The sequence below is a fragment of the Python bivittatus genome, unplaced genomic scaffold (assembly GCF_059951505.1).
Source record: "Python bivittatus isolate LINGU-HERP-01145 unplaced genomic scaffold, Pbiv_v1 ctg000070_np1212, whole genome shotgun sequence".
Classification (NCBI taxonomy): domain Eukaryota; kingdom Metazoa; phylum Chordata; class Lepidosauria; order Squamata; family Pythonidae; genus Python; species Python bivittatus.
This window is the reverse complement of record NW_028277034.1, coordinates 49,120,789-49,148,034: the sequence shown is the minus strand read 5'-3', so window position 1 is coordinate 49,148,034 and position 27,246 is coordinate 49,120,789. Positions and strand designations below refer to the sequence as shown.

The 27,246-nt window shown below is 39.9% G+C and overlaps 2 protein-coding genes across 2 annotated transcripts in view; one reads left to right on the top strand and one right to left on the bottom strand.

Moving 5' to 3' along the window:
- The window catches only part of BMP3 (bone morphogenetic protein 3), a 30,963-nt gene extending 12,718 nt beyond the window's left edge, over positions 1-18,245 (top strand). Inside the window, exons 2-3 of the mRNA XM_007425362.3 lie at positions 8,398-9,308; positions 15,098-18,245. Coding sequence (XP_007425424.2) covers positions 8,398-9,308; positions 15,098-15,289 — 1,103 coding nt within the window. The 3' untranslated portion in view covers positions 15,290-18,245. The remainder of the gene's footprint in view (positions 1-8,397; positions 9,309-15,097) is intronic.
- Positions 18,246-23,546: 5,301 nt separating this feature from the next.
- Positions 23,547-27,246, bottom strand: part of PRKG2 (protein kinase cGMP-dependent 2) — a 56,439-nt gene continuing 52,739 nt past the window's right edge. Inside the window, exons 18-19 of the mRNA XM_088133139.1 lie at positions 26,796-26,862; positions 23,547-26,085 (exon numbers count right to left, since the gene is read on the bottom strand). Coding sequence (XP_087989265.1) covers positions 25,990-26,085; positions 26,796-26,862 — 163 coding nt within the window. The 3' untranslated portion in view covers positions 23,547-25,989. The remainder of the gene's footprint in view (positions 26,086-26,795; positions 26,863-27,246) is intronic.

Here is a 27,246-nt window from a genome sequence, read left to right as displayed (position 1 = left end):
AGAAAGAAAGAAAGAAAGAAAGAAAGAAAGAAAAAGAAAGAAAGAGAAAAAGAAAGAAAGAAAGAAAAAGAAAGAAAATCCCAATTCATAATATACTCATAGTTGTTACCTGGAGTTGTAATTTTTCTACAGAAGTCTAAGAAGAAGGAAAACCCAAGCCACTTGTTGAGAAGAAGAAGGCATTAAAATACAGGATCTGAAGAAAGACAGAAGAAAAGCAATTACTACTAACTCTTTATTCTTTCCAATTGCAGAATATTAGGGACCGAATTATAAAGTCATGACAAGAGAGATGTATAATAGAAATGATGATATATTTCTGACCTGGGCAAGCAAGCTGCTAAATGTTTAATGTAACTTGGGGCTAATGATGATCCATCATTATTGTAACCAGTCAGGTCTCAGCACGGCATCCTTTTTCACCTATGGGATTAATTTGGCGGTCCATAAAGATTGCATGTATCCTCCCTAAAGGTGTATGGACTTGTTCCAGCCTACTCATGCACGTGAAAGCCCACTTTGCATCATAAATATTTGTTTATGCGATAGCATCTCCTGTCTGCAGGCGTGCCCCAGACCATTCTGGGTCTACCTTTTTAGGATGGTAGATGTTCTCTTAAAATGGGAAGTGGGAATGCTTACAGTTAAATGTTCTTCCAGACAGAACATAATCTTTGCATAGAAAACTAGTAGCAACTAGCAGCTTCCAGCAACTGCTGGAAAGAAAAGTTAATTAATTGATTACGTAACAGTGACTCGGTGAAGATAAAACTTTCTGTCTCTGTACCATATTAGCAGATATTGGTGTCTTATTTGAGTTGGGCTTCTTTATTCTTCTCCTGGTTTTCTTCCTTTTTTTCTTTTAAACAGCAATGAAAAGGACATAATACTTTTTGTATCTGTGAGCACTGGGCCTTTGCTTTCAGAAATTACATTTTGTGCCATAACTGTTATAAGGAAAAGGGGGTGTTGTTGCCATGAAAGCTCTATGGCCATAGCAAAGAAATCACCTGGTTGCCTAAGTTTTCGGCATTACCTTTGCCCTTGGATAATGCAGGCCCTAGGAAAACTGGGGGGTTTTGCAAATCATAAATCATAGAATATTTTTAAATGAGAAGCTATAGTATTAGCTTCTTGAATCATGACCAGAACTGTATTTCTGATGCTCCCTATTTTCTGTTTTCCCTTTTCTTTAGATATAATCTTCTGAAAGAGTTGAACTCAACTTCTGATGACTTCATGGACACATTCATTTAGTTTTCTTAGCAACAATACAGACGTTATTAGGCTTTGCCTTAATCCAGAAGGTTTTTTTCACTTTCCTCATGTAGCTTACAAACCAAGAGATCTCTCATCTCTCTGCTAACCAGTTCCATCCCTGTTTAGTTTCTTAAGTTCAACCATGAAAGGGGGAAGCTGCCGTAGGACATTATTAAACCATAGTGGGGTTCGCATATCTGTTGATTTCATCTTATAACTGTGGTGCCACTTCCTGTTTTGAATGCTGTGATAATGGCAAAATAATAATCCAATTTAAAATGCCATTTTTTAAAAAAAGGAAAAAAGAAAGAGGGAAAGCATTGTTCTAGGTGGCATTTAGGACCTGGGGCAGTTGCCGTTCAGAGCTGATACGGCTACTGGTATCTTAGCCTTGACACATTTTGGTAGCTAAGTGGCACCCTTTCCTTGCACTGCATTATTTTTGGCAGACAGTGTGTCAAGTTGCATGTATGTTTCCCCATCACCAAGTTGCTTGTTGGTGATGGGGACACATACTGTCTGCCAAAAATAATATTTGAATTATTGATATTTTTGAATATCAAGAATATTTTGAATATTCTTGATATTCAAAAATAATTACTTTTGGTGAACATGAATTCAGCATGCTCCTTTCCTGTGTGCTGGGAACTTTCTTTAATAGTTTAAATGGGGCATCAATCCATGCTGTGAATTTGCTGAACGCTCAGAGGTATAGTCTTGTGAACATCTTGCCACACAATGCCACTCAGTGTTTAAATGAAAATAAGGCGTGCTTTTTCATGCAGAATGCAGGCAATTTCCAAGGAGCCCGATGTTTTGTTTTAATATTCCTGCTGAGTTGCCTTGGGGATAATCCATCAATGCAACACCAGCCTTGTGGATTCCTGTTTAAAAGGAATTTTTACAAGAGGCGTAAGCGTCATCAAGCAAGTGAGAAGTCTGATTTTATTTGTAATGTTTACTCATTACAGCATTTCCTAATGCTCTCTAACCCTACAGACTGAGCCTTTTTAAAAGATAGGACTGCAATGCCAGCATCAATACCAGCAGCAATGTTTAACAAAATGATTCGGGAATAATTATGTTGTTGCGGCAGTCAGCGTAAGAGTGCTAAAAAAGTAGTTTGCCATCCTAGCATTCATCTTGAAGAATCTTTCTTTTGCATAATTGGCTCCACTGGGTCCTCATGTGGGCCAGATATGTTCCATGGGTACACATACGTGCCATGTGTCTGACATATGTGAGAGGGTAATCAGATATGTAGTGTGCAAAGAATATTAGCAATTCTGTGAAAATCTGTCCACATCCATCCATCATTCGGTCATCACCTTGACACATCTGCTTCTCAGTTAAGCAAAAACAGCCATATATGCCAATGGAGACAATGTTTATTGTGTGAAAAAAATCTCCGAAAGGCAGGGAAAGTGGTGGGTGTACTAAAGAAGCAATGTGCTTATAATAAGTTATACAAGTTAAACCCTGCTGTAAATAAAGGAGAAAAAAAATCAGAGTGAGTCTTGTAACGCCTTTTCTAACTGACAATTTTTATTAAAAAGCATAAGTTGCAGCTCACAAAAGCTGATGCCTTTTAATAAAATTTGTTAATCAAAACAGCACTACCGGGCTCCTGATTTTTTGCTACCGTGGACTAACTCCTACAATACAGCTAAAGAGAAAGGGTTCTATATTCATGAGAGCAACTGTCAGAACATCAAATCACCAGGTGGACAGAGTTTCCAAAACATTCCTAGCTGAAAACCCAGGAAAACAGTGACATCTATTGATGAAGAGTAGCAAATTTTAAAATCTTTAATGCTTTGAAACAGCTGCAGCCTCCATCCTATTTGTATGTCGTGCCCCATTTTTGTTTGCAATTTGTTGTAAACAGAATTGGAAATGTAACGGTCCGTGGCTTGAATTCAAGATAGCATTGGCAGTTTCCATGATACCAGGGACTCAAGACTTCTGAATAGAAAAGAGAGCGTTAGTATGAAATCAAGTGTCACAGAAATATGTAAAAATCATTGATGTGGAGTTCTTGGGATTCTCTGAGCTTGGTTCTTTTCTTTCAAACGTTTCATTACCCGGCTAGGTAACATCTTCAGTGCTAAAATGGGTTTGGGGTTTGCTCTCTATTTATGTGCTGTGGCCTGCCTTGCCAGTGCTGGTAAGGGTGGGGGTTCAGAGTGTTTGGGGGTGACCGAGTTGATCTGAGTTTGGTTGTCTTGCATGGTTTCCCCATTTTAATGAGAAGAGTGATCAGGGTATTATAATCCATCGGCTAAGAGTACCATGCTTAGAGACTGCACGGCATTAAGGCTTCTTCCAAATGCATTTATTTCTACAGCTGATTTAGTGTCGCAATTGTGACTTGGATCATAGAAGATCATAATTATGATTACCATCACTTGGATAGTGACCTTGCCAGCGTGACTCTAGGAATTATGGGAATTGAAGTAACTGGGGACGTCTGTTAGGAAAAGCTGAATAGCAGCTGGATTGAAGGACTGAACTGTCTAATACTTTAGTAGCTGTTTCTTAATACATGGAACTGAGGTATGTTTGAGATCTTATTCCACCCTATGACCATTGGAGTGAGCAGCTCTTTCTGGAACCTGTATTACCCAGCCTTTTTATAGTTGTGCCATTTCTTATTGAGGCTTTATTGTATATTTTGTTGGCATTAATGTTTTGATAAACTGATTCTTTTTTACAAAGAACTATGAAAATATGATTGAAGTGTGCTATAAACATGTCTTTAGCAAATTAATTCTGTGCACAGCAATGTTTAAGGGGCACTGTGGAACTTGTTGAGTGCTTTTTGGTGCAAAGGAAACATGCATCCTTGCTTAAGGCCTAGACTTATCTGCCGTCACTGACATGCAACTAATGTTAGCATGAGTTAAGATAATTTTAGTTTTATTTATGTATTTTTACTGAAGGGCTCACTACTCCCTGTACTGTTCCATTGTGCATGGATGCTATGCATTCATATGCTTTTTTTATAGGTGGTGAGAAGCATAAGGATGCATTCCTTGTAGAACAGTCTTGTTGAAAATTGCCTATCCTGTTTTTTTCGTTGTCTGATGCCCCCCTTTTTCTGAGGATATTTTTTCCTCCCTTTTGAACCTCCCTTCTCCCAGGCGGCTTGGAAGACTTACTAGAGGTCTGAAATGGGTCACTTCCAAAAGGCTCCTGATATTAGGCTCAACTGGGGCCTTAGAGCACCTACCTTTTTTAAAGAAATGGAAGAGAACATGGATCTTCTGCTACATGGAGGTCAGCTGTCCATTCATTTAATCAGCTGAATGTTGGGCTCTACTTTTTCAAGTGCAAAGACCAAATTAACTGTCCTGGTGTTTACAGCTGTAAGCAGATATGGTCATTTGGGAATCTGGTATTCTAATTGTGCAGGCAGACTGAGGTAGCTGAAAATAAAGTGAGTTAAAGTAGAGAAATAAAGGTATGGATTCATCCTTGTCGTTCCACCATCTGCCTGTAGGTGTCCTCACTTTCCCTATTTCTAAAGCATGGAACTGCTCACTTTCAGATAACAAGGAGAATAAAAGGAGAAAGCTTATTTGTAACTCTGAGTGTTTTCATAAATGAAAAGTTTCTCTTTCACATAAAGCAAGAGATACAACCAATCCCAAATTTCCTATCCCTTTCTTACATTTGTGTTTCCTCCCATGTTCATTCCATTTATATTCCAATATTCCATTTTTATATACAGTATAATTGAAAAGGTAAATGAAAAGTTGATCTGTAGTGGGCCTGGTTTCCAATTATTACACAGCAGCAACACAAAAAAACTCCTTTAAATTAGGCAACTGGATGGAGAAAAACAAGGGGTGGTAATAGGAGCAGAGTTTTGGGAAAAGGAGGCAGATTTGACAATGCTAATTCTATTTATTCATTGAATTACTTCATTTTTATTTATTTACACAGAGTTGATCCTGCCTTACAATCCCAGAGCGCTGTAATTTGTTCAAAACAGTTTACATCTGGAAACAACGAAAATGACAATAATAATTAATTTTTTAAATCCTAAAATCATAAATAACTTTAAAAAGCTCAAAAATATGGAATGGCAAGATCAGGCCAGACCATTTCAGAAAGGCAGAGCACCCCCAACCTAACTACATGACTGGGCGAAATGATTCAGTGGCAACCGGAGCAGACCACAGAATTCCCTAGAAAGTAATTGATGCTTGAGCCACAGGCATTAACAATGTCCTTTCTTGTGGGGCTATATAATAAATCCCTAGCTGATGTGCTATCCTGAAAATGTCCATTTGTTGATTGATGCAGTCACTTTTGTGGCTTACAAAGTAAGAACATAAAAATGGTGATCATTAAAACATACTAAAAATTACTACTACTGCCAACCGAAGCTGGGCTCCTCTTCCTGCAGAACAGTACAATTTTAAAGGAATCAACCTGTCATGAAAGCTGTTCCAGAGTGAGGAGGCTGCTAGGGAGAAGGCATCCTCCAGGCCCCACACCCTGATTTCTCCACATCTAGAATATACGAGGCAGCAAATCGCACCTGGATCAGATGGTCCCAAGGACTCAAGCCATGAATAATTTATAGGTGATAACCAGCATCTTGAATTGGGCCCAGGAGCTTATCGGTAACCAGCAATAGCGTTATTGTTATTATCGCCCAGAGTTGCTCTCCAGTGAGATGAGCAGTGGCAAATTTGAAAAATAAATAAATAAATAAATAAATAAATTAAATAAATAAATAAATTGTGCTAAACTAATTAGTGTCAGTAAGCAGATGGACAGTTAAGTTGTGTGCCAGCTGCCGCTTCCAAGTTATCCTCAAGGGCAGCCCTATGTTGAACAAATTGCAGTAGTCTAACCAGGATGTGACAAAGGTGAGACAGAATATCTAGGAAGACCAGCCAAAACTGATCAAAAACTTTCCTGGACAGGAAAGTTCTATCTGCTACTACAGGAGTCCAAGAACATTGCCAAATTGTGTCCCTGCTCCTTCAGGGGATGTGCAACTCCATTAAGATCATGGTATCTGAAGGTCTCTGTACCAATACCAGTTCCATTTTACTGGGATTCATCTTCCACACCATCCAGTCTTTCACAGGATCCAGGCACTAGATCAAGACTTGCACCACATCTCCAGCTTAGCTTAATGTTAAATGGAAAAATGAGTATCTTCAGCATACTGATGGACTCTCATCCAAACTATTGGATGACTTCCCCCAACAATTTCTACCTAGATGTTAAAAAGCATAGAGCAGAGGGCTGAAACCTGAGGCCCTTCCCATTGGAGTGTCCAAGGTCTCAACTTCTCATTCCCTAGCCAATAAGGAGCACAATCATTGTAAAACAATGCCCCCATACTCAACTTTCATAAGCGGCCCCAAAGGATAGCTTGATCAGTATTTAAAGTTATTAGATGATATTGGTATTGAATGCTGCTGAGAAATGTGACAAGACCAGAAGTGTACCATTCCTATCCAGATCCCTCTTCAAGTCTTACATAAGAGCAACCAAATGAGGTTTGCATCACATGCCAAAGCCTGAAGCCCAACTAAAAGGGATCTGGACAATCCATCTAGGACTTAAAGATGTTGCACATTCTTAGCAACAATTCCTAAAAGAGAAGGTTTGGAATTTGTAAGATGGCTGAGTTGATTAATAGTTTATTGAAGAGGGGGGTGTGCCAGCACTTTCTTCAAGGCTGGCAGCATCACACCATTTCTCAAGGTTGCATCACCACCTCCCTCAGCTCACCTGTCCTTCCTTCTTTGACCAACATGAACAAGCCAGGAGGACCACAGATTGAATTTACAGTTGGCAGAGCTCTTCCCACAAAGAACCTTGTCCATTTCCTGGTGGTAGCATCTCCATGAAATCTTAGTTGATGGACAGGTGTCTAAGGGAGCAAGACTTTGCCAGATACCAGGTCCTGAATTGTATAAAGGACTTCATGTATTATTAAAAAATAGCTTGAACTTGGGTAGCAGCCAGTGCAGTGCCTCTAGAATAGGAGTGATATATTTGCGGTCAGCTGCCCCTTTAACACTAGCTGGAACTTCTAGGTCAAACTCTGGGCCACATCACCATGTTATAATAATCTGGTCTTAAGTGCAGAGAGCATGAAATGTATATATTGTTAAGTAGATGCCAATTTAGAAATGCTAAATTAAAACATTGAAGATATAAGGCCCCCAATTCCAACAAGGAAGCAATCATGTCACAGCTTATGGATTTCTTGTTCTCTTCTTCTCTTAGCGATCAGCGAGAAGGCCTTTGAGTTCTTGTAGCATAGCCCAATTCATTTTTGAAGATTCTTTCATTTTCAAAAACCGATATGGTGTACCATTCCTTCAGTCAGTGAATGGCAAGTGATTATGACAGGAGCCCTAAACTCTGTCTTTCTGAGCCTGAGACTAGAACCAGATAATTGCAGATAGGTAGATAGTCTTGAAGCTTATTCTGGAATGGGAAAGAGTGGTATGAATGTTCACATAAATAAATTGGCCCTTCAGGGACATTGTCTTTTTGCTGAAGTGCTGACACTTTTTTTCTCCAGAGTTTTTAATTAGACTTCCCCCATGCTATTTGCTTTGCTCCAGATACAAAATGGTTGGAGTCTTGTCAGGAAGATCAGAGTCAGTTTCATTCAACAGCATCCAGGCAGGATGGCTCCACGTTCTTGGCAAGGAAGCAGCCACATAAACTGAATAAGTACAGTCTCAGCATTTGTTCGTCAAGACTGTAAAGGGTATGCAAAAAGGAAGCCTGGTGATCTATGTTTTTTAGCTTGCTATGTGATTTTTAATTGGCTGGTGATCTGGAATATTATGTAACTTTTTGAGCCTGTCGAACAAAAGTAAGAGGATGGTGGCCATGACTACGTGATTAAAGCCCCTGTTTTTTATGTGCATCATTCATGGAACACACATGAAAAGGGGGCAGGGCTTGTGTGGTCATGGCCACCATTGTGATTTTTCTTTTTTTTTTGATGTCATGGACAGTCTATTCTATTCTATTGCTGATACTGGCTCAAGATTCAGTGAGTTGATTTAATAAAAGTACAAAAGAAACAGGCAAGACTGGGGAGGGCTTGTTTGGGGTCTCCTAATGTCAATATTTTTGTTTTCCTAGGGATACTTGGCAACAAAGAGGTGTATGTTTTTAATCTAACCTCCCTCACGAAGTCTGAAAACATCTTGTCAGCTCTGTTGCATTACTATGTTGGAGATCTCCAGAACAGCAGCACAAATTGCCCTCAACCCAAGAGCTGTTCTCATCTGGGGCCCCGAAAATCTGACCTACAGATTAGGCTTTTGCTGCTGAATTTTCCATCATCAACAAACCAATCACGGACCCTGGGGCGTTACTTAGTCAACATCTCTACTGCTTTGCAGGATGACCATTTCTGGCAATGCAAAAACATTACTCATGACTTGAGCCGAGCAAAGGAGCACAACCACCTGATGATTGGAGTCCAAATGGCCTCGGTTGGCCAACCTCCATGGAAGAGCTCACATCTCAGCTACGAACCATACATCCTGGTATATGCCAATGACTCCGCCATTTCAGAACCAGAAAGTGTGGTTTCTAGCTTGCAAGGCCACTGGAACCCATTGCCTGGGAGTTTCCCCAAATTGGATAGCCGGTCAATAAATGACCTCAGTGGACAGCGGCCCAAACGTTCCACCAGCTTTCTTCTGCCCTTGCAGAACAACGAGCTTCCCGGAGCTGAGTATCAGTATAGCGAGGACGAAGGATGGGAGGAGAGGAAGCACTACAAAACCCTGCAGCCACGGCTAGCAGAAAGGGCAAAGAGTAAGAAAAAGCCAAGAAAAAACAATCATCAGAAAAGCCAGACACTCCAGTTTGATGAGCAGACCCTGAAAAAGGCAAGGAGGAAGCAATGGAATGAACCAAGATCATGCTCAAGACGCTACCTCAAAGTGGATTTTGCAGATATAGGCTGGAGCGAATGGATTATTTCTCCTAAATCTTTTGATGCCTATTATTGTTCAGGCGAATGCCAGTTCCCTATTCCAAAGGTACCGTATCTCTTTTTTCTTTTCCTTTTTTTTTAATGGTCCTTTTTTTTCTTTAGCACTGCATGTAATACTTAGAAAATCTTTTCTTTTAACATTCCAAATGTGGCTTTGTTAAAAACATCAATAAAAAACCCAGCTTGCTTGTTATTAAACTATAGCATGCAGGAAATGGGCAATTTACTAGATAGATAGGGTAAATATAGGTACCTGTTTTTAAGGGCCGTTGCTGTACAAAGCCCAGACTGGTTGATGCAGGGATATAAAAATAAAATTACACGGGTGAAACACATCAAATTTTACATTAAATCGCAAAGACACTGTCCATGTCTTGCTGCATAATAAGGATGCCTGAACTCATAAATGCCTATTTAGTTAATCACTCCTAATACCCCGTCGGTGCCAGTTTCTAAAAATATAATAATGTTTAATTCTTTGTGAAAGTTTCAGCTTCTTCCTAAAATTTGCTGTTCTGGAAAATAAGTGCTCTGTATGGATTTTAGGATGCCCCAGCCCGTGAGATTCCAGTAGGGTTAAGGAGAAATTGCAACACAAGCTTTCAGTGCTAGATTACGAATGGATGTCATGCAGGTTCTCTTGTATCTGAAGGACTTGCCTGCCTTCCATTCCCTCCAGAAATTAAATGTCAACAAGGTTCTGCTGATACAAGTCTAGAGAAATTTCTTGGAACTCATTAATAGTTCTCCCAATTAGAGAGCAAAGAAAGGAAATATCCCACATGTTATAAAACCAGTCCCATCAGATAACATGCAGCGTTGGCACTGTGCAAGGAAGTTGTTTAAATAATATATTAAGATGATCTTAAATGCACTCAGTAACCAGCACCAGTTGATATTGAGGTGGTATCCATGGGTAAAGTCAGGAGCATTGTCCACTCATCAAAGGTCTGGGCATTGCACGGCTGGGTCATTATTTTCCAAAATTAAGCTGAGCTTACAAGTAGCGTTTTTCAAAACTATTTCACAATCAGTAATGCATCTTTGTGTCATTCAAGTCATTTAAATCTGATGACATTCTCAGATGTATTCTAACTATGTACCTACATTCCTGTAGGAACTGGCCTGTCTGGAAGGGCATTTAAGAAATCCTCATAACATGAGTATTGTGGCAACCAGTTGAAATGCATAATCAAGCAATTGCTTTCTATAGACAGTTGTACACCAGGAATACCCAACTATTTTTGAACCATGCATAATCTTTGGGTGGTGTTCCTAAGTAAGTACAATCAAAAGATGATGTAACCTGGAGAACAAGTAAATTGGATGCGATTCAAAATGCATTAAAATAATGAACTGCATTGATGGCCCACCATAATTCATCATTTTCCTCCTTTGTCACATTCAAAATTACAATTGTAATGTGGCCTATCATTAGGGGGCTTTGTTGTATTTCTACGTATTGGTATTTGCTATGGTGGTTAATGTTTTCATTAGGTCAATACCCTTTATTTCCTTCCCTTCTCCAAGTCCACGTGTTCAGCCAGACACATTCCATTCAAGGGTGCACTGAATGTATATTCAGTTTCACTGCAAACTTGCTAACCTTTCATTGTAGCAGGTGAACGTCAATGAACAATAGGCTAAACATTTAGAATGGTGGTGCATAGAACAGACGTGCAGCGCTTCAGATTCTGTTTGAAAGGGGGCCTCTGCAATGCAGGTGGGTATTTTAATGAGTTGCTGACAGGCTGCACTTGCGCTCCTGCATGTTCTGAAGAACAACTTTTGAATTGCAGTGAATGGGAGAGGCAGGGCTGGGAAGCACAGTGCCATGAAGAGCAGAGTTTCACTGCCTTAAGTTCCAGGCGTGACTCAGTCTGAAACAAGCCCTTTGCCCATAGCTAATGCTGGTATCTGTCTGAACTCTTTCAAAGGAATCCTGCAATGACGGCACAGGCCTTAGGCTTTAATACTTAGATGCTTCTGGAGTTAACTCTGAATGCTTTGAAGTTTCCAAAGGGGACCCTGGGCAATGCCTATATAAAATGCTTTTTAGATATCAGTGGAGTTTGGAAATCCAGGCCCTAACAGAGGCAACTGCTGAAATAATTCTCCCCTTTCCCTTCCCTTCCCTTCCCTTCCCTTCCCTTCCCTTCCCTTCCCTTCCCTTCCCTTCCCTTCCCTTCCCTTCCCTTCCCTTCCCTTCCCTTCCCTTCCAAGCCTTTTTGCTTGTTGGTTTATAAAAAACCTCCAGTTTTCCAAGAGAAAGTTCAGAAGAAAAAGTGAAAAAGCAAGGAGGAGGGAACAAAAATTTCACCTTTCCTTAAGATCTAATAGCAATAAAACTTGGTGCATCTCAGTTACGAGATACTAACTGCATCCTTTTTATTGAATAAAGATTTGAAACTCTACTGGCTCAAATTATCCTACTTCGGACACATTATACAAAGACTTAGCTCTCTGGAGAAGGCTCTAATGCTGGGAAAGGTGGAAAGAAAATGAAAAAGAGGATGACCAGCAGCAAGGTGGAGGGACTCAGTTACACTGGTGATGGGTACACTGTTGGGGACAGATTGTCATGGAGAAAATATGTGTGGTCACTAAGAGTCGACAATGACTTGATGGCACGTAATCAGAATCAGAATGGTCAGGTGCAACTTTGGGCTCTAATACAGACAGAACTTCGAAGATCACAAAACACACACACACACACACACACACACCTCTGCCATTGTTAGTTCCATAATGGTACTCCATATCCTCCCAGTTTTCAGACTGGAAACCATTATGGAACTGAAAAAGGTTTTGATTGAAAATTCACTCAACTACTCAAAATTACTCGAAAGATAAATTAACAAAAATAAATAATGTAGTAACAAGAACAGGATCTCTGAAGGATGTGCAATGCTGTCAAAGGACTTTGGTACAACTGAAGGATCAGAACCTTTTGGAACAAATCCTCCCAAATGACTTACATAAACACTTTTTAGAAATCAAACACAAAACAGTTAAAAAATCTTTTAAAATGTATGAAAATAAATCTCATTAAAAACCCACAGTCTTATATTGCTCAGTTTAAGTCAATTGGAATGTTGTTTAAAAATGAACTGTATTTGAATAGTTAAATTGTTAATAGCTTTGCCCAGGATAATTTTTAAAAACAAATTGAGGCAGGATATTTTTAAGAGCTTAAGAGATTGGCCTTTTTAAAAAATCCCTTCAGAAGGATGGAGCCACCACAGAAAAGGCCTGGCTTCTGTTTCCAGGAGTATAGTAGAACTATTAAGTTCTGGAACTTTAAGTCTTTTAAATTCAATATGTTTTCAGCTCTCAGGCCTGGAAATAAACATGTATTGCATTTTTTACTATCTAGCCCCAACAAACTTTGAGAACCAGTTTGGTCTAGTGGTTAAGGCACCAGGCTAGAAAGCAGGAGACTATGAGTTCTAGTCCCGCCTTAGGCATGAAAGCCGGCTGGGTGACTTTGGGCCAGTCGCTCTCTCTCAGCCAAACTCACCTCACAGGGTGGTTGTTGTGGGGAAAACAGGAGAAAGAAGGAGTATTAGGTATGTTTGCCACCTTGAGTTATTTATAAAAAATAATAAAGGTGGGATAAAAAATCTAGAAAAAGAAACCTTTGTCTTATGTAGCAAAATCCTTCAAATTCTTCCTTAAGAAATGACTACACATCAATTCTGTTTGTTTTATTAAAAATACTCCCCTTTCAATAACATGTTTGTGAAATAAACTATAAACTATTTATTTAGTTAATAAGCGTGTTAGTTCAGGCTTGCATATACATTTTGCAAATAATAGTAATCCACAGATAGGGTTTTTTCACCCCATCTGTTCCAACTACATTAGTCATCTGCAGTTACACTGACAATCAATTTATTCATAAAAAATCTTCCTGCTTGGTCAGTGAGATGTGATTCATGCACAGCACAGGCAACCAAGCAAGTTACTACTTTACAAATCTATAGGAATTTTGTTTTTTAGGAGGCCAAATGGCATGTCACATTATTGTGACTTTTTGAACAACAGCAAATATAGCACCAGGCAGAGAAGTTCTACTCTCTTTTTTTTTTTTCCCCCATAACAGGCCTCTTTCAATATAACAAAAGGCAATTTTCTTTCAAAATTGAAGAGGATTTTCTGAGAAATTCTTCAAGATTTCTCTTGCAATAAAAATGAGGTGGTTAAGCATGTGTGTAAATGTCCTGCTTTCATTGTACGATTGTCTCTTCAGTAGTCTGCAAACTCTGGCTTCTCACACTTTAATTAAATCTCAGTAGAGAAAATTCTTTGGAAAAAGAGATACTCTCAATGTTTGGAAGAGAAACAATGTTTCAGTTTAACTTAAAATCTTATCCAAATGATATTCTAAGAGAGGTTGGACACCCCTTTTTGGGTGTCAAGGTTCTCCTAACTTTAGATCACAGGAGGCCACCCATGAGACCGTGACTCCCCAGAAGGGGCATGACTTGGTATTTGGAATGGGGCGCTAGCTGGGGGTAAGGGAGTTAGGAATGAGAATAGAAAGAGGCAAATGCTACCATTACTACCTTTGAAGCCTCCTAAGATCCTCCTAAGATCCCTAAAATAGCTAGTTGTTTCGCCAAAATCTGGTCGTTTGGCCACCAAATTTCAGTGGCACCATTTTTAGCTGTTGCTGACCACATGTTCCAAGATAATTGAGGAATAGCTACTCCCAAACAATACCATGGTGGAACATCATAGATATTATGTGACAGCAAACTTCTTAGATGCTAGCTTTGTACATGAAATCACAAAAGCAGAAAAATAAACTTAGAACTGGTTCCAGAAACCAAGATAGACTTTGGAGAAGCAACCTTCCCATGATGTATAATGTTGAACTCTAGATCTGTCCATGAAATTATCATTAATTAAACTCATCTTGAGGGAGATTTTGCTTCCTTCAAAATAACCAAATATTCAAGCTGAATTTGCATTGCTACCCCATTGCTAGAAAGTGTCTTACATCTAGATCCTCATAGGGGTGCTCTTAACCAGGATGCATGTGATATTAGATCCAAGGGGTCAGAAAAGGGTCTTCATTTTCAACCTCTGTTGTCAAGCAAGGCATGGAGAATCAAAGAACACACATGCACATGGACAGAATGAGAAGTTCTAGATCTCCCCACAAATACTGTCACAAACATTGGTTTTTGTAACTGCAAGTTGTAGAAATTCTCCTTAGTTTTCTTCTGCCAGTTTTCATTTGGTTTGATGGAAGACAGATTGATTACAAATTATTTCAAAGGAGAAGAGAATTCTGGAATTTTTTTCAGGAGTGCAATGTGGTGAAGAGGTGGCTATGAGCTGTGTGCAAATGACTTGTCTTTCATTATATAATCATCTCTGGGGTCTACAGCCTCCCAGTTTGTCATTCATCTATTAAATCCCAAGGGAAGCCCTCAAGAAGAACCACCTCAAAAGCTTTTTCATCAGGGATGCTACTGCCACTACCAAACATGAGTCCTTTCCTAAGAAATTATTGTAACGTTGGAGGAATTTGTAAAAATCAACTACTCAATTTCTCAACCTCAAATTTGGTAGAGAATTTTTGAAAGACCATGTTGTGCTTGCCTCTAGTTTAAACAATAATTTGTGAGAGGCAGTATTTATTCTTTGGGGATCCAGGGACCGTGATTCCTAACCATTTGCTTTCAGCTCTACCTCTGGGTCTAGGAAAATGCAGTTTCCCCGTTGAATTGCAGGGCACATCTGTCCATAATTCCATTGCTGTAAAGAACCAGGTGTTTTGTGTCCTGTATTGAGTTTTCTTCTTATCCCTCTTGTTTTCTGTAGGCCCTGAAGCCGTCAAATCATGCGACCATCCAGAGCATAGTGAGAGCTGTAGGGGTTGTCTCTGGGATTCCTGAACCTTGCTGTGTCCCAGACAAGATGTCATCTCTCAGCATCTTATTCTTCGATGAAAACAAAAATGTGGTACTCAAAGTCTATCCCAACATGACAGTGGAATCCTGTGCCTGCAGATAGCGTATTCCTGCTTTTCTGCAGCGACTCACAAACCTCTCCTCTTTCCATTTACCAAAGCATTTTGTTCTCCAGTTTTATGAACCAAGATGAATGGATAAATAAGAGCTGAGAAGGAACACGCCATAGGTTTCCTGACTGTAATTTTCTTGCTGTGAGCATACAACAGGAACTGTTGAAAGCTCATCCTAGTGACAAACACTCTGTGGGGAGGTCTGAGTGGTGGTGGGAGGATAGGAAATGAAAACTGGAAAGGACTCATCAGGATCTGAAGATTAGCAGGAAAAACACAGTATATTTTTATGCTATATTTGAAGACAGTTCACTCAAGCTGCTAGTTTTCCAATCCACTCTTCCAGAATTTAATGGTGAAGGAGATTTAATGTACACGTTATGCTTTTGAAGCTAACCTTTCTACTTTAGGTTATCAGAAGACTCAAAATATGCAATAACCTAGTAAGAGCCTACATTCCCTTATTACAAATAACCCCCCCAAAATCTAACCTGTTGGTCTTCCTGGCAGTAGTGTTGCCTCTCTCCAACCCTGTGTGTGTGTCCCCCTTATACAAGCAAGGGCTTTCATTCATAGAATAATGGAGACTTTTTATCTGCAAGCAGAAATATATTTCTGCTGCATATGTAGTAAGGATCAAGGCATCTTACACCTGTGTTAGCAATAAATCCCTGAACTTTGATCTCTTATCTCAGTATAGAACACCAGAAAGAACTGATAAGGGGGGAAAGGTGCAAGAGAAGAAGGCAGATTTTAATTTGCCAGGCAATTACGGTAGCCAACAGTTGTAATAACCATTTTATAATGGGAACTATGTAGCACACTGCTACATTTTTAGGATATTCATGGGCAGGGAATCAAGATGACAGCCATGACCACAGGATTGAAGCTGCCATTTTGACATTTTTTTAACCCCTACAGAGAGCCTGACATAATTATCTACTCAAAAGTTCCAGTAGGAGTAACTTCCAGGGTAATGGGTATAAAATTCCAGCCTATCCAGGTGGTGATCTTTACAAAGTGAAGCCAGGGATGAAAGAAAATATAACAAATGTGTTTAATGCATGGCCCATTTGGGGAAGGGGGGCAAGTGGGGGTCTTGACTAGGCCCCTGGATCATCAGAGTTGAGAGTTCCTTAAACCAGGTTTGCCATTCTGACAAGCCATCCCTTGATTTATCTGGGTTGTTTTCAGCACGTTGTCTGAACTCAGCCATTGGAGTTTGCAAAGGTGGTCTGTGGCTGTATAAGCCAGGCCAATTGTGATGTATTTAATAAACTATGATTAAATCATGGCTTAGCAAGAAGTATGAACTCACGTTTTGCTCTCAGGATCTATTTCAGTGAAAATGGGGCCACCCCTGTAAGTAGAGGCCATTGTTGCCGAATACTCTGCGCTGCATCCATATATGTTGTGTGGGGGGTGGGGGGGGTCAAGATGGCAGCCACAATAGAAGCCTTGCCCTCTTATTTACATGTATCACACATGCAAAGCTTATTAAAAAGGGGTGGGGCTTTGAACTTGTGTTCCTAGCTGCCATCTTGACTTTTTTCATTCCCCTCCCGTCATGACTATGCAGAACCTAGAACATTTGGAAAGATTAGGATCTGGATTCAAATGTACCACTGCCCCGCATCTTGCAGAAGATGGAAAGTGCCTTACACACTCTGCTAAAAGCCCAGAACAATTTTCTTTCATTCAGGAAAAACTGTAGCTCTGCAAATGGAGTTTACATCTTTAATTTGCAGCTCACGAGAAGTGAATTGCAGATTCAGAAGATTGAATACTGTCTTAACAAAGAGCCAATTCATTTATGATTAATCTAGCTCCTCCTCCTCTATGTAAAATGTATATAAATAGTGAAATAAGACTTTTGTACATTTTTTTTTGTTTAGGAATAAATGCTTGTACAGTTGGCATCAAGTAAAGTTTTTAAAAAGCCAAAGGATATTTGTATATGTAAAGAAGCTTTTATTAATGCATTTAATTTATTTTATTTCTAATGCATATGTTAATTAATTTCTGCATTTTAGTCCTCTTAAAACACACAGCAGTTTTTATATTAATTTTGCAAAATCTATATCTATATCTATATATCTGCCTCCAGAAGTAAATGTGTATGTCCCAGACCACAAAGGATATTTTCACTACTGATGAATAAGCTTGTCTGATTTGTTTGTTTCTCTCTTTTAGTAATAATACTTTTTTTTCCACTGCAAACTATTATGTACAAGGCTATGTTTTTGAAAAACAGTTTAATATGAAGTTTAATATTCTCATTTAATTTCTAGTAACTACAAAAATATTCTGACAAAATCAGTGCAGTCCACAATTGTTAGAGAGGGAAGTGGAAGAACATTTTCAATTTCTGTATTCTAAGCTGCCTAATTCACATTTCCTGGACAAATACTCATACTTGAAATGCAGGTATATTTTGATACTTTTTCAGTTTTGCACTATAATACTCTATTCCAAGTTCTTGTCCACTCTAACTTTGGGACTGGGCCAGTCACCCTCAGCCTCACTGCACAATGCAGATACTAGAAGCAATGTACATAAACATGAGCACTATAACATAAACATGTCGTGCATATTTGCATCTATTAGAAGCAAGATGTACAAAATCACACATGACTTTTTAATATATGCTTTTTAAAATCTCAGATTGATGGAATAGCAGGATGGAATTATTTTGAAGTTGGAAAAACAACCCGAGTGAAACTGAAATGGACTGATTTGTCCATTCCCATGAAAGCATACTATAAAGATTTACTTGGTGAATTTACTGGAGTGGCACATCGTGTGATTTTCCAAGCCCAACTCACACTCAGCCCATCCTTATTACACTTTCCCCTCTCCAGGATTTGCAAATGAGGTTTCCTGGGCCTTTAGTCATTATCCATGGCTGGTTGGTATATAACTTCTTGGAACAGGCCTGGAATAAAGAAACAATTGGTTTGTTTCAACTGAATTGTAGGGACTGCGCATTGAGTAAAAAGCATTTCCATTTTCACTGAGAAACCTAGAGATTGCTTGAGTTTTTCTTTATCTTCAGCTGTTTGGGCACTTGTGAGTACATGTTTGCCATTTTCTAGAGTTGATGGAGTTATAATCCAGTTCTTTTTTAAAAGAAGACCTTCAAAAGACCTTCAAAAAATTATAGCTCTTCTTGTTCTCTTCATTCATATGCCCCATTGCCAAGTATTCTTGCCAGTTAAGGACCTGGTGTCTCAAAATGTCTTCACCCACAATTTTCATTGGCACCAGAATGCTCTGGAGCCTATGATATTCATTGATTGTAAGACATCACAAGCCTGCAATTTAATGCCTCAATGCTGATCATGTACCAGAAAACAATCTGGTTTCCCTACACAGGCCTCTGCCAAACAGCCCTTGTGCGTGAGCTTTAGGGTGGTGTCTTTGTCTTTGTGTGACTAGACCAGCCTTGCTCAATTCTAACAGCCTGTCACCATCCTCAAAATATTCTCCCACCCGTGACAACTTTCCACAGCCAACCAGATCAGGACCAATAATCAAAGTAACCATATCTGCACAGCAAGGGCTGAGTTACTCTGAGAAAACCTGATGAGAAAAGGCTGAAAGCAAGGACTCTGAACTGGATAAAAAAAAAACTTATCTAGTTCTGTGAAGCAAATTGGGGAGATTCCAATGAAAATTATGGCTAGTTTATGACTCATCAGAAATAACTGGTTTGTGGGAAGGATGCACTTCACACTCCATTACTCCATCAAAGGGCAGTATGAAATGGTAAAGGACTGAAACTTTTTCATAAAACAGACTTTGAAAAATCTCCCTGGAATGGAAGGCCAGCAGGAACCTTATACAGATAAGCTTTCAAGAAATGAAAAGTTCTCTTCTTTACATTTGCAAGGTACATTATAGGCTTTCATCCAAACATGAGATAATAGCTGAGTAAAATTTCAAAGGGAAAAAAAAGGGGGGGGGGAAGCATCTCATTAAAAATAGGTCCAGTTGGGGAAAATATTTATGTATATTAATTTATTCAGAGGTATGCTACATGTCACTTGCCCTCTAGGCTACTCAAATGGCATTCAAATGCTTAGGGGGCAAAGTGACTTAAATTCTGCATATATACATTAAATCTGTCTTTCAGGAGTACACGAAGGACCATCTAGACCAGTGCTTCTCAACCTTGGCAACTTTAAGATGGGTGAACTTCAACTTCCAGAATTCCCCAGCCAGCAGTTGAAGTCCACACATCTTAAAGTTTCTAAGGTTGAGAAACATTAATCTAGACCAATACTGGATGCTCAAGAAGAACATGTTATTGAGGATGTTATGGGAAGCTTAGCAAGCAAGGGGACTCTGCTATGGTTAAGAAGCTGAAATGCTAAGCAGGAGGAGCTGGAGTCAAGATCAATTTGGGAGTGCCATCATCCCTGAAGTTTTGCAGGGTTAGAAAACAACAGGTGCTATGCATTAAAGTGCTCCAAGCACACTACAAGAAGTAGACTGGAGGCAGCTGTGCCCAGTTCTTTCCATCAGGAGGAAAAAAAGATGGCAGCCCCGAAGAGAGTCAAGGAGAGGAGGAATTCCTGCATCAGCCTGAAGTGGCCAATAGGCACCAGGCAGTTCCCACCCCCTACAAATCTGATTCTGCTCAGCCAGGTGCATCAGATTTTATGGAAAGATGAAGGATGACATCAACCTGGAGACAGGGCAGAATAAAGAGAATAGCCAGAGTATATTCATACCGTGATTAGGTGCAAGTGGAAACAAGGTTCAAAGCTAGCTTACTTGTGTAGTAAGGTTTCATGTGTAATTGGTCCTGCTGGCACGATGGTCCTTTGCTTGTTTCAAATAGCTGTACTGTGTGATTTGTAAACCCTAGAGCTATCATATTTTCTGAAGTCAACCAGTTGGGGTTTATTTAATCGTAACCAGTTTGAGTTGACCTATACTTTAAATAAATAAGGCAGTGTTGTCCAACTTGGCCACTTTAAGATGAGTGGACTTGAACTCCCAGAATTCCCCAGCCAGCATGGCTGGCTGGGGAATTCTGGGAGTTCACGTCCACTCATCTTAAAGTGGCCAAGTTTGGACAACACTGAAATAAGGCATGAGTAAGCAAGCTATAGCTTGGCATATTGTGTGTGAACCCAGCCTATGGGAGGCATAACTTTCCATTCCCCTGTTGGCATCATTTTGCTGTAAAACAAGCTCCAACCTTGGTCTGTGAAGCTGTGGGCCAAGCATTGTCAGGTTGGACAGAAACACCATGCCGATGTCTGGCCTTTTAAGAAGATTGCTTTTGTCACCTGATGAATAAATACAGGCTGGTAAAAAGTCTTTAGAGGTTTCTTATTGGATTTTGGATATTTAGACATCTCACTTCTGTGACTGAGGCTGTGCTGGCCCACCAGGGGATGGCATTTACTGCTTGCATTCTGTTGGCAAATAGCCTTCACAACAGAATCGGTGTCTTGTGTTACCAGCAAACTTCTTGAACGCTATGATTCATCTGCAGTGTTTTCACTACTGGGAACACAATACACTTGCACTCTAATCAGAGTCAGCTTTGGTTTTCAATCCATTTCTGGATGCAAAGCTAGATGTTACATTGGAGTTTTCAAGAATGGTGTTATAAAACCCAAGCTATTGTTTCTTTTGTACTACTCAGCTAAGAGGAAAAGCCCTGTGGACAAATTATTTCCAGACAGGCTCTAGGCTAGCTGCCACAGAACCCAAATAATGATTTCTCCAAGTGACTGCTTTCCATTCACAGTTCTAAATAGTCTTTGTGGAAGTAAAGTCCTACTGATTTTAATGGAACCACCACTTTAGGAATATTTTAGTGAAAAAAAGAGGAAAACAAAGATGGTTATCCTTCAGATCTCATTTACAGTTCCTGTATTATTTCAACAAAGGATAATGCTTATTCAAAGTATTGTCGAAGGCTTTCATGGCCGGCATACTATGGCTGGTGTGGGTCTTCCGGGCTGTGTGGCCGTGTTCTTGAAATTTTGTTTCCTAACGTTTCACCAGCACCTGTGACCGGCATCTTCAGAGAGGAGGAGCAGTTCTCTCTGTGCCCAGGATGAGGGGACCCTTTTGTGGGTATTTATAGAGATCTGAGGGAGGGGATTGGGGGTGTGTGGGGGGGTTGGGTTACTGAGTGGCTGCTTGTTTTGGTGTCAGCATCTGTCTGTATCTTCCTGGGGATTAGGCAGGGTTTTTTCTTCTATTGAATTGTTAACAAGGGGCTGCTGGGGGTGATTAGCAAGTTCATTGTGTGAACTGTTCACATGTCCTGGTGGTTGAGCTGAGTTCGTTGACCTTTTGCAGGCTGTATTTTTCAGGATTGGTAGCCAGGTTTTGTTGATTTTTAGACTCTCCTCTTTTTTATTGAAACTGTGCTGGTGTTTGTGAATCTCAATGGCTTCCCAGTATAGCCTGGTATAGTGGCTGTTGGTGTTGTCCAGTATCTCTGTGTTTTCAAATAGGATTTTGTGTCCAGTGTGCTTGAGAGCATGTTCAGCTACTGCAGATTTTTATGGTTGCTGTAGTCTGCAGTGTCTTTCGTGTTCTTTTATCTATATATATAAAGTGTATTTATATAACACTTATTCAAAGTGTTTCACACACATTATCTTGGGCTTCTTACAACCTTCATATACAATAAGTCAGCATTACTCCTCCATTGGAGCTAAGGTATTAACTCGGAGTGGATTTATCCTTCCAAGCAATCTAGCATGTTCAAGGTAAAGGCAAGGTTTGAGAAGAGGACTTCAGGATTCACTGGACCACCTCTTTCCTCAGCAGTCTGGATTTGTAGGGACCATAATTCCTAAGGCTGCATTAACCATTATGTGGAGCCCTTAATTCTCATGTTAATTGCAGAAGCAAATCCTCTAAAACGTCATATTTGACCCAGTTCTTGCAGTGGTGATTGATAGCTCTTGCTGCTGGCCTAATGATGAATTATCCTGACTCATGTGTTCTGCAGCTGGTATGTGTATGGCAGTATGGGAGGCACAGGATAAAGGTACTTAAAACATTGCCTGGGGATGTAACAAGACTGGGGTATGAAGAAATTGAGTGGTGGCCAGGCTGTCCAGTGAGGCCGTAAGTAGCTAAGAAAGAAATGCTCTGCGATGCACATCTCTGGGACAAATCCAAGTCAATATCCAGAAGGGAGAGTGTTTCATAAAGTAATAGGTAGATTAATAGGGGCTTGCAGGAAAGATGGAAGAAAAACGATTTTTCATTAACCAAATGAACACCATCTCAAAAGGTATTTACTGTCTCTCTGGTACCATTCAAGTCTTTAGAGGGAGAAACTGGCTTCAGGCTAGTGCAATGGCAATGTCGTGCAAGCCTCTGCTAGCGGCCTTTGGGGTTTTATGCCTAGTGTTACATGTTGGGAAAAAGAGGTTCCTGTTTCATTATGTTGTTGTTGTTTTTTAAATGCAGCTTTAACTGCTGAATATCCAGTTTTGTTTTCCTTTTACTGGACTCTTTAAAGAAAACATATAAACAAATACAAGCATAAACATGAAAAAAGGATAAAAGAATATAATACCAGTGGACAAACCAGGGCTTTTAAAACGTCATGAATACTACAGCTTTCTAATACATCTTGTAAATAGTTGTATCTATTATATCACATTGAAAGATCAAGAATCACTGTTAAACTTGAGCTAAAAGTGAATATCAAGAAAGATAGCCCTCTTACACTGAAAATGGCCCATCTTTTGCACTTCTATGGAATGCACGGGTGTCTACAGGAAAGGTTCAAAATCTGCCAGGTGGCAGGTGCAGGGCCCTGACTGAAGACCTGCCCCTTTTGTATATTCGTGCAACACTGATACATGTACAAAGGGGTGGGGCTCAGATCACAATGCTGCACTTTTCGTCCTGCAGATTTTGATACTCACCTCCCCTGGGCACCACTGCTAGAATGTGCTACCAAATTGTTATAAGGCACACATAATGCGGCTATCATGAAAAAAGCTGCATGGGAAAGAACCGGTGGCTTGCCTGAACTCCTACCTGTTGTTTTGTGAAAGGCTGTATACCCATTTTCAGCCCTGGTTTTCACAACCCATCGTTTTCATTCATTTGCAGAAAAGCTCCCTCTGATGTCAGCACATCTGGAGGAGACAGCAATGTGCAGAAAGCCAGGGTTTGGCCTACCCTTTACGACGACATTGAAAAATACAAGCAGATGAAATGGAAGATGTTGTGGAACAGATTTATTTATGCACACAAAGAAATCAATGCATTTGACAGATATTTAAAAAGGACAAGGGCTGTCTCTTGCTCTCTACACTGTGCATTAAAGTGCACCTTCCTGTATTTGTTAAAAATAGTCTCCAACATATACATATATGAATGAAGATTGCATTTATATACAAATAAATAGAGGGAAAGCACTTTGTTTTTTTTTAAAAAGTTGTTTTTTTTACAGCGTTTACATTTTGAAAAGTTCCAAAACAGGGCAAAAATTAGAGAGGTCTTGGTGACAATGTGAGGTCTTTGGTATAACTAATGGGTACCAGTTGGCATCTAGAGAGTTCCTTTAAATCAAAGTAAGAATTCTGTACCCTTGCAAATGTTGTTGACTCCAATTACCATTAGGCCATGCCAGTAGGACGAATGGTCACTTGGAAGGCCATCCCTATTTGGGAGAATCTAAATAAAACTGAATTACATTGGATGAAAATACCATTTCATTCAACTAGCAGAGACGCTTTGCAGCCCAATCACCTGAGATCATTTACCTGGAGATACCGTTTCTGTAAAGGTGCAGAACTCCACCCCTCCCCCCTTTGCGGAACCACTGTTAGATCTTGGAAGGACCCATCTGATCAATCATAGAGCACTCGCTATGCATACAAATGATCCAAGCTTCATCTCCTTAGCATCTCCAGGTAGAGGGTTCCGCAAAAGTTCTGTCCGGATCCTGATGAATTGCTATGCCAGCTATATGATACTAGTTGGTAAAGATGCAGACTCGGTATAAGTCCAGTAGTCCTGCCGGTACTGCTACTTCAAGCCACCGCTCCACAACAAGATAAAATGCTTGATTACTAATTCTGATCAGTTTATTTTAAAAAAGAGATTAAACTGGAAGACTAAACTTTCTCTTTAACAAAACGTAGACAGGATCTCTGTCTTTATAAATAGCCTCTTACGCGGCTGGTGTGCTTGAATTCCAAATAATCTAAGCCTGGTTCTATTATGTGGAAGAGTTACTATAAATCATCCCCAAAAAGGATACTTAAAGCTCTGAGAGGGAATCACAGTGGGCCATTAAGATGGTCACAATGCTTATCATTATCAAGGAAAGCAGCCTCAGCTGCAGAGATGTCTGCAGGCTATGGTCAAAAAAGTCAAGATGCTGATCATAATGGTGTAATTTATGCTCTGCCTGTTTTTTATGTGTGTTGCTTTTGTGAGTCACAGAAAAAGCAGGCGGAGCTTGGATTGCACTGCGATAGCGGCCATCTTGACTTTTTGAGCGTATCCCATGCCAGGTCCCTGCATAGGTATATGCGGTTGGGAGAGCAGATGTGGGCAGATTTAGGAAAAGGGAGCTTGACAGGAGCAAAGATTAAGAAAAGATTTAAAAATACTAAGGAGTACAGACAAGACTCCCATTCAGGGGGACTCAGCAAAAAGTGCCCCCAGAGTCTAACTTTTTAAAACATATTTCTGTTACATTCATACAGTACTTCATTTTTTAACATGATGTCAAAAGCCTACATATAAACAGAAATCTCTGTTCATAACTTTACAAAATTAACTGAAACAGATAGAGATGACTATCTGTGGAAATAATTGTTCAGTAACAATTGAATTTCTTCCTGAAAGTCTAATTGGTCATCATATGCTTTATACAACTGCATTGATTCATTCCTCTCTAAAATAATACAAATAAAACCACTTTTCTGTGAAAATGTACGCCGTTGCATGTGACTGTGTGTGTAGTAGGTACACACACATGCACACTGCATATATGGAAAAAATATGTGTGTATGTGTGCATGTACATCTAGTTTTTACTACTTTTTTTCTTTCCTTTTTTGGCATTGATTTATTTTTGTTTTCTGCATCTTTACATCTGTGTTTTTGCTTTCGGAAAAACAATACAACTTAATTTTAACATATTTTTATAAGGGAAAGGATTTTAGAGGCACATTTTAGTTTACAGGACTCACTTGCTGTTAAGAACGGATTTCATTTACCTGGTAAGATGACAAAAAACGGGCACTGAGACCTACACGAAGCTATTCAAACCCTATTCTCTTTCCAGTGTTCCCCTCACACTCCTACATTTCTCATCTCTGGGGCCCAAGGTTGCTCACAGTGGCGTTTTATGCAAAGCACATCAGAGCATAGAGGCTGATGTAATAAATGGGCCACACACTTCCAAAGGAGATGAATGTGGAATTTAGATTGTAATTTAGCAGGGCTTTAAGCTGCTGGTCACTGGTCTCCTTCATTCTGCTTCTCATAGCTTCACAATGCAATACTTCGTGTTGGGAATTTACAAAGGAAATCAGAGTGTGATCCATGGTCCTTTGAATTTTAAATGCAATTTCAATGCCTCTTGGCTGGGCTCTTAACAAGGACGTGTACAATCACTGTAGACAACCTGTGAATGCTGACAATTACATTACTAGCCTTGTAAGGATTTTGTCTTCTTAGAAATCTTTATCCCAGCCTGAAAGCTCATCTGGTGGAACTCCCTGTTCAGGTGGGTATCTGTCAAAGTGGCTGTAGTCCATGGGACCTGAAAGCTACAAGAGAGTTGTGGTATAAGCATATCTGAAGGAAACCTTAAAAGAGAGATTTTGCTACCAGACTCCATCAGATCTGGCCTACAACACTACCATCTGGCCACGCTGGGCTTACACTTGACAATCACAATAAAGTCCATGCCCAGCCCCTCCTTTGGATCCATTTTCTCCCATTTCTGCCTGATATTCCATCAGGCTTTGCATGGGAGAGTCTTAGCAAGGCTTCATTCCATTACAAGCCTCTTTCCTATTGGCCAGCTAGGCAATAGTGGACATGGATTGCTGCAGCCAATCAGTGTTTGGAGATGTGTACTATAATGCCAGGCCTTGGCAGTGAGGTCTGTAAAAGAGAGGCTACCTGTTCTGGCCATTCTTCCTCTCCAGCTCTTTTTCTTGGAGGATTAGGTGGTCAAAACAAATTAATGTGTATAGGGGTCCCTACAACACAACTTTAACTTTAACTTTGTCATAATTGGGTCTATTTTGAATCATCAGGGGTTAATTGCGCCAGTCAACTCCTTTTTGATGTGCCCACAATACTGTGACTCTATCCCCACTGACCCAATTAAGTGTGAGGGAACAGGACCCCTGTGGCATCTTCATAACGCACATCTTAAAAGGCAATTTGGTTAACCCTGTTCCTGAGAAGAATGAGACACTGGCCTTTGCACATTGTTGATCAATTAATTGAAAAGGGACTGGTTGAGTACCTCTCTCTTTAGGGGTGATGTTAACTTCTTTGCCTTGAGTCCTTCCCAGTTAAAACCATTCAGCCACCTAGAATGGAAAGTTAAATAGCAAGATGGTTATTTAACTGGTTTCATAATTACAGTCCCAAACAGACTTGCCACTGCATCTCTTAAAGCAGAGATGGGTATTTTTTTCAAGAGCTGCAGGGTCCTGTCAACTGTCAAGGGTTCATGATAAACAAGGCTCTTCCTCTCTGTGACACCCTCAAATCTGTCTCCCCTGCTTCTCCTACCAGTGGACTGCCAGATGGAGAGATCCTTCTCCTAAAGGCATGATCTCTTCTGGAGGTCTTTGAAATGTTGCATAAAATTTGGTTGAGGGCTGCATGCAACACCTGTTAGCCCTTTGAAGTAGTCCAGACAAGAAGCACAACTAGGAGTACTAACTCTACCTTTATTGTAAGTTACATTA